The 6,334-nt window shown below is 39.6% G+C and overlaps 1 protein-coding gene across 1 annotated transcript in view; it reads left to right on the plus strand.

Moving 5' to 3' along the window:
* The window catches only part of LOC104624862 (NXPE family member 3-like), a gene marked incomplete at its 3' end in the record, with an annotated part of 8,263 nt that extends 3,981 nt beyond the window's left edge, over nucleotides 1-4,282 (plus strand). The window contains exon 2 of the mRNA XM_010292332.1: nucleotides 3,522-4,282. Coding sequence (XP_010290634.1) covers nucleotides 3,522-4,282 — 761 coding nt within the window. The remainder of the gene's footprint in view (nucleotides 1-3,521) is intronic.
* Between the last annotated feature and the right edge of the window lie 2,052 nt (nucleotides 4,283-6,334).

Consider the following 6,334-nt stretch of genomic DNA (forward strand, 5'->3'; position numbering starts at 1 on the left):
GCCCCCCCCCCCCCCCCCAAAAAACCCCGAACAAACAAAAAAACCCTCAAACCCAACAAACAAACAAAACCTGTTGTGAATTGCACTCAAAATCAAGACACCCTGAATGGAGTATATATGGAAATAAGCAAAGCTGGACAAGTGTTATTCAATGTGGAGACTGTATTAAAAACTAAAAGAGTCTGTGTCATAAAGGAAGAGGACTCTTGAGAAATGTTCTTTATCTGCCCTACTTAAAGAAATTTTATTTTGGTTTTGCTACAAACTAGAGTAGAGAGTCCACAGTTCCACATGGGCTCAGTATGACCTCTCAACATAGAGGAGCCAGAAAGATTTGGAAATGCCAGTGAAAGAGGGGGTAGGAAATTGAGTGGGGACAGACTAAGGTATTAATCTGCCTCAGGTTAAGCCATGTGTATCCATAGGGGTAGGACAACTTGAGCACTTGTTTGGAGATGAGCCTGGGAAGCACTTAGGAAAAGAAGATGGTTTGGAAAGCTTTTTTTATTCCAGTCAACAATCTTTGATACATTAACTGACTCTGAAGCTTTCCCTGCTTTAACTGAGAAAGGGAATCTCTGTAATATTTTCTCCTGTGAATAGCATACATGGTGTAGTTTACTTTCACATGCAAGCTTATAATTCTGCAATAATACATGGTCCTGTTTAGGCTTGGGAGAGGGCTCCACAGATGAACAAGGATGTTAGAGAAAGAATGGTCCTTTAGGATGTTGAAGAAGCTCTGGTTTTACCTTCATAGAGATTTTTTTTTTTCTTCCCTGCTTGAAGATTGAGGAAATATTTGTGGTATGATCTAGTCCTCTTAATGGCTCATAATCTGGAGATGCTGGAGTTGAAGTGACAGTGCTTGCCTGGGACCTCAGCTGTATATAAGTGAAGAGCTTTGGCCTGGTGCTTTGCTAAAAAGGCTATCTAGGTGGGCCACTTTAGAGACATTGAACTATGTTCTCTGCTCTGTTTATGAGAGCAGTATTTGAGCAGTATATGAGTTTGGCTTAGTGTTCTCTACACCCTTTTCCACTGAAACATGTAGGTATGCCCTTGGAAAGACTTCATAAAGTCTTATAGCTAGGCTATAAACATCATCTTCTACATGTCTGACAGAAAGACTGGGTTAAAAACCCTGAAGAAATTCATAGAATGTTAAAAATAGTGCTAGGTCTGTTTTTAAGGCCTTCTTAGATAGCCATCTCTCTTCTTCATTTGAAAGGAACATTTTTTCCCATGCCCCCCCCACCTTGAAGTACCAAGCATTGAAGAACCAAGTGAAATATAGAAACCTTCTCTTGAGAACTTGAACTGAACACAAGAATTAATCAAACACATATTCTCCCTCTCCATTTCTCCTTAGGAAAATGCTTAAATGTTTTTGCTGACTGAGACATGGTTACCAGCTTGTTGGATGCATCAAAATATATAGCTAACTTAAAAATATTTCCATGCAGTATTTTCTAAGTGTTATGTATATGCGTGAGCAAGTGAAAGGAAGAAGTTGTGAAGGTATTAAAAAAAAAAAAAAGAAAAATAAAAAGAAACTTGGCTTAATTAAAGAATGCATGTTGGCAAGATTTAAAGTAGAACTGTGCCTGAGATTGATTTTTGGATTTGCGTGGGTGTAGAAGTAATGTGCAGTGATATGTTTGCATTTTTGCCTGCTGTGATGGAAAATAGAAATAATTACAATTTACCTCAGGTGGCCTTCAGGAAAATTTGTTAAATCCTGGGTGGAAATGTAAAACAGAAACAAAAGCTTCTATTGTGATGATAACATTTTGTGGATCTGTGGATACCTGTCAATTTATATTTTATAGTTAAAATGTAACAACTTGCAATTTCAGGTTTTATGGTTAACATGGATATCAAACAGAGAAGATTCTCTGTATCCATCCTATATCCTAGTGTGCTCATTATCCTCTTAATCTTAAGCTGATCAAAACCAACTTCTTATGTAACAGGCTTCAAAAGCCTCTGCATTTCTACTGTTTGTTAGGTTTACCTTTCTTCTAAAAAAGTATATTGAATCTCTGTGTTGTTCAAATCACTTTAATATACTGGCAAATTGTAATAAATGTAGCGGAGGGGAAAACTACTTAGTATGTACATGTACTCCAGGTGATATTTCAATGGACTAAGAAAGGTTTATAACAATAAATAAGGCTTTAATGTAATTGCTGGTCATTTTAGTACATTACTGAGCAGTTAGTTATAGAGGAAGTAAATGGAAAACACTAGGATATTGGTAAGTACAATGATCTTTTAAAAAATTTCAAATAGCGTAGTTTTAATTTTTTAGCAGGCTTTCAAATATAAACTAGCATATTCTCTGATGCCATGTGAATGCTACACTGTATGATTTTAATCTTTGCTTGAAAAATGATTGTGCTTCTCTATGAAATATGAGTATGGGTAAGTTCTATATACACCTGATAATTAAGTACTCATTAACTGCTTAATTTGTGCATATTTGAGGTGTAAGTTTGGATTTGCTGATTAGAAATCTCACGGGTAGCTCTGGAGTCTTAGGCTGTGCTATTTTTTTAAATTTCCCTAATGCAAACCTGCAAAATTGTGTGATGTCGGGAAGAAAATGGTACCTCTGCAGTCATTTGCATAAAAATACAGTTTCGGACACTGATCTCAAGTCACAGCAGAAGGCCACCTCTCTTAGTCTAGCATTATATTTAACTATTTTAATTTTTAAACTTTTGTGTAGATTAGGGGATGATTTGCTTGTGTTTCATTTGGCTATAGAAGCAGCTGTGTATAGATTTTAAAATCTTAAAAATAAACAGGCCAAAAAAATGATTTGTTTGTTCAGTCCTAGCTTGCCCTAGACTATTTTGCTTGCCCACCAGTTCATTAATTCATTGCATCTGAAGCATTCCTTTCTTTTCTTCCATTTTTTTCACTCGGTAGGCTGCAGGGAAACCCACATTCCAGGTAATTGGATAAGCAGCACTGTGAGTTGTGATCAGGTAAATGACCGCGGCTGCCACACGCAGCAGACTTCTCTAGAAGGCCCATGCAGGGGCTGCATCCGCTTCGTCTGCAGCGTAATCTCTCGGAGAAACCCTATTTCCTTGCATTGTGCTGGGCAGTAATTAGACCTTGTTGTGCTCGAAGATGGAAGTGTTACTACAGTAAGGAAATGAAACAGGAGTTACAATTTACTGTTTCATCGTGCAACCTTTTGTAATTTTTTTTTCACACTGCTGATATTTACAGAATGCACTGGTAGCTGAAATACTGCCACAGAAAATATGGGGCCTGCTTTACATAGCAGCCTCTTCGCCAGAGCAGGGTAACCACAGGTTGCCCACCTGTTTCTTTAGAAAGCCCAGGGTCAAAGTGACAGATTTGTGTCTTCTAGTAAAGTTGCTTCATTTGCTCAGCTTCAAAGCTCTGTAAAGCAAAGCACAGTTCTTGGGTTCATTTCCTGACAAAACATCCATTGTGTTTCATTTAATAGCACAGTTTCAGGTAATCTCTTTCTTCCCCAGCACCTGGATGATGACACAGTTTCAGGATCAAATTGGATAACAGAAAACGATGTCCAGCATTCTCTGTCGCAGACAACCAAAACTACCAGGAAGCCTTACTGTGGTTATAAGCAGCAGACTTTGTCCAAAAGAGAACAAGCGGAACAGGAGTCGTTGCTTGCTGCAATACGGTGGCCAAAACGCCCTGATGGCAAAATTGCTTTTGCGCAAAGCACGGATCCTGCACGTAGTGACTTTGTGATTGTGAAACCCAGCGGGCTCTTCAAGGTGGGTGGTCAGTTAGAGGTACTTGTTCGTATGAAGGATTTCCAAGGAAAACCCAAGCAGTATGGCGGAGACTATATACAGGCACGAATTCACTCTCCTCTGCTGAAAGCTGGAGCAACAGGAAGGATTGTAGATTGTCACAATGGCCTTTACAAAGTCTTCTTTACCCTGCTCTGGCCAGGAGAAGTCAAAGTTTCCGTGTCACTCGTCCATCCAAGTGAAGCAATCCAAGTCCTCCTGCGTTTACGAGAAGAAAGGCCAGACAGGGTCTATTTCAAAAGCTCATTCAAGTCTGGGAGGCATTCGGAAACGACGGAGTGCAATGTTTGCTTGCCTGGAGATCTCCCGGTCTGTAACTTCACAGATCTCTACACGGGTGAGCCATGGTTCTGTTATAAGCCTCGAAAACTGCCCTGTGCCAGCAGAATCAGCCATGCCAAGGGCGGATATCAAAAAGGTCTTCTGACACAAGAGGAAAGCCTCTTTTTCCAAAGGTATATATATGTGTTGTTGAATTTATATATACTCAGCAAAGTAACATTTTTTTTTAAAAGATAAACTTTAGGTTATTGGTGAAATATGACAGATTGCCTTAGAGGAGGTATGTTATCTGCAGGAGCAGGTGTTTGATGCGAGTTGTTGAATATTCTCTTCCCCTCCATTCAGCCATGAAAGAACATGGTAACCTTAAACTAAAGAAACCTGGAGTGTAGTTCTTTCTCTGTGCTTTGAATTCAACCTTGGTGTACCTGTTAAATTTCACAAGAGCATGCCCTCTAAATCTGGTGATGGTTTGGGAGATTGTTTCCTTATTTTTTCCTTATATGCTTGCAATATCAGTAACAATGCTTTGAGATGTATTTTTGGCCAAGTCTGAACTATCCAAAAAAGGCCCAGGCTTCAGGCTTATTTTTACACAAAATACCAATTGCCTTTATCCTCAGCAAAAGTCGTCTTACATGTAATGCAATGTGTTCCTTGTTGCTCAGTACGACTTTCAAAACTCGGGAATAATTTGTAGTCAGTCATGAAGAAAACACCTGGTAGAACAAACTGCTGAGCAATACCTGTGCAAGTGGAAATGATCTGTGCATGTTATACAAACTGTCAAACTAAATTAGTTTTACAGTTATTTTTTTCTTCTGCATTCAGCATTTTTAAAAAAATACATCTCTTGGTGCATGGGTAGATGTGACAGAACTGCTTCTGTATACACACTCAACTGAAATTAGACCAAGTTAGCTACTGTGTAGTGTCAGAATTGTAGCTGTGGGCTACTGCCTTGCTCTCCAAAAAAGGTGTTGAAGGGAAGTGTTTCAGCAGTACGTCTGCTTGATGTGTAAATTGAGAAAGATTAATTTAGAGTAGCAGCTTCTAATATTTTAATTTGGAAAGTCTGTATGCATGTTCACAACTGAAGACCAGAAATCAAAACTAGAATTGTTTTTTGGCTATTCCTTATCAAGTTTGTAAGTGGATCTTTTGACTTTCTGTGCCTCAGGCAGTTCACCTGTAACATATAGCTGAAATTGATTGGTGATGTTTCCAAATTGGAGTGGGAAATTTTTTTTTTATTTTGTTTTGTTTTTTGTTTCATTCAGCTCTGAGATCCTTGACTGAAATGGCTTATAGAAATTCCAAATAATTTATTTCTTGAATGGAGAAAAACATTAGAGATTCTTTTCAAAACAGCAACAAAAGACAGAACAAGAGCTCAGTATTAAATCTCTGCATCTGTCACAGCTGTACAGCTGTGGCATGTGCCCAACATAAAATGATCAGAATTCACTGATGCCCACAAACAAAGTACTTCTGAGGTCTCTTGGTGTTGAGGGGGGTGAGATTTGTTTCTGTATTTGGCAACCTGCTGTCCTATGGGAAGACCTTATGGCTGGAGCTCTCTAAAACTGGCTGGATGTTGGCTGGTACTGCTGTCTCCCCGAGGCAGGTCACACCACTGCCAGCCTAGCCTAGAGCTAGGTCCGCGGGTGCTCGTGGTGGCGCTGGACTGCCGCAAGCTCCGCTACGTACTGCGGCGCAGTCTGTGGGATTACAGGGGCTGAAAGCAGTAAGTACCTTCACAGAGGTATTTACTGTGATAAGCACCTATAGAGAGCTGGAAGCCACTGCTGCCTACCCTTTTGGTGGTTTGTCTCCTGGCAGTGGTACACGTACCACAAGCTGGGAGCTTCCCATCTCTGGTAAATCCCCCAAAGCTTCTTGCAGACCTCTGATAGCTTGATAGCTTTATCTAGGTTTGTGCCAGTAAAAATGTGCACAAGATTTGTGTCCTAGTGCTATGGAATTTTTAATTCTGATTCAGAATAGTGATAGTGATCTTGAGGAAACCAATACAGAATGAATTCAGCTGTAGGAAGTAGAGTGAACTTAAGGTAAAAAGTTCTTAGAGTAAGTCCTATGTACTTATTTGAAGTGGATTAAGAAAAAGTGCCATTACACACAGAATCACTAAGGTTAGAAAGGACTTTCAAGATCATCATGTCCAACCATTAATCCACCATGGCCCCTAAACCATGTCCTGAAGC

Source organism: Phaethon lepturus, unplaced genomic scaffold (assembly GCF_000687285.1).
Source record: "Phaethon lepturus isolate BGI_N335 unplaced genomic scaffold, ASM68728v1 scaffold27488, whole genome shotgun sequence".
NCBI classification, from domain to species: Eukaryota; Metazoa; Chordata; class Aves; order Phaethontiformes; family Phaethontidae; genus Phaethon; species Phaethon lepturus.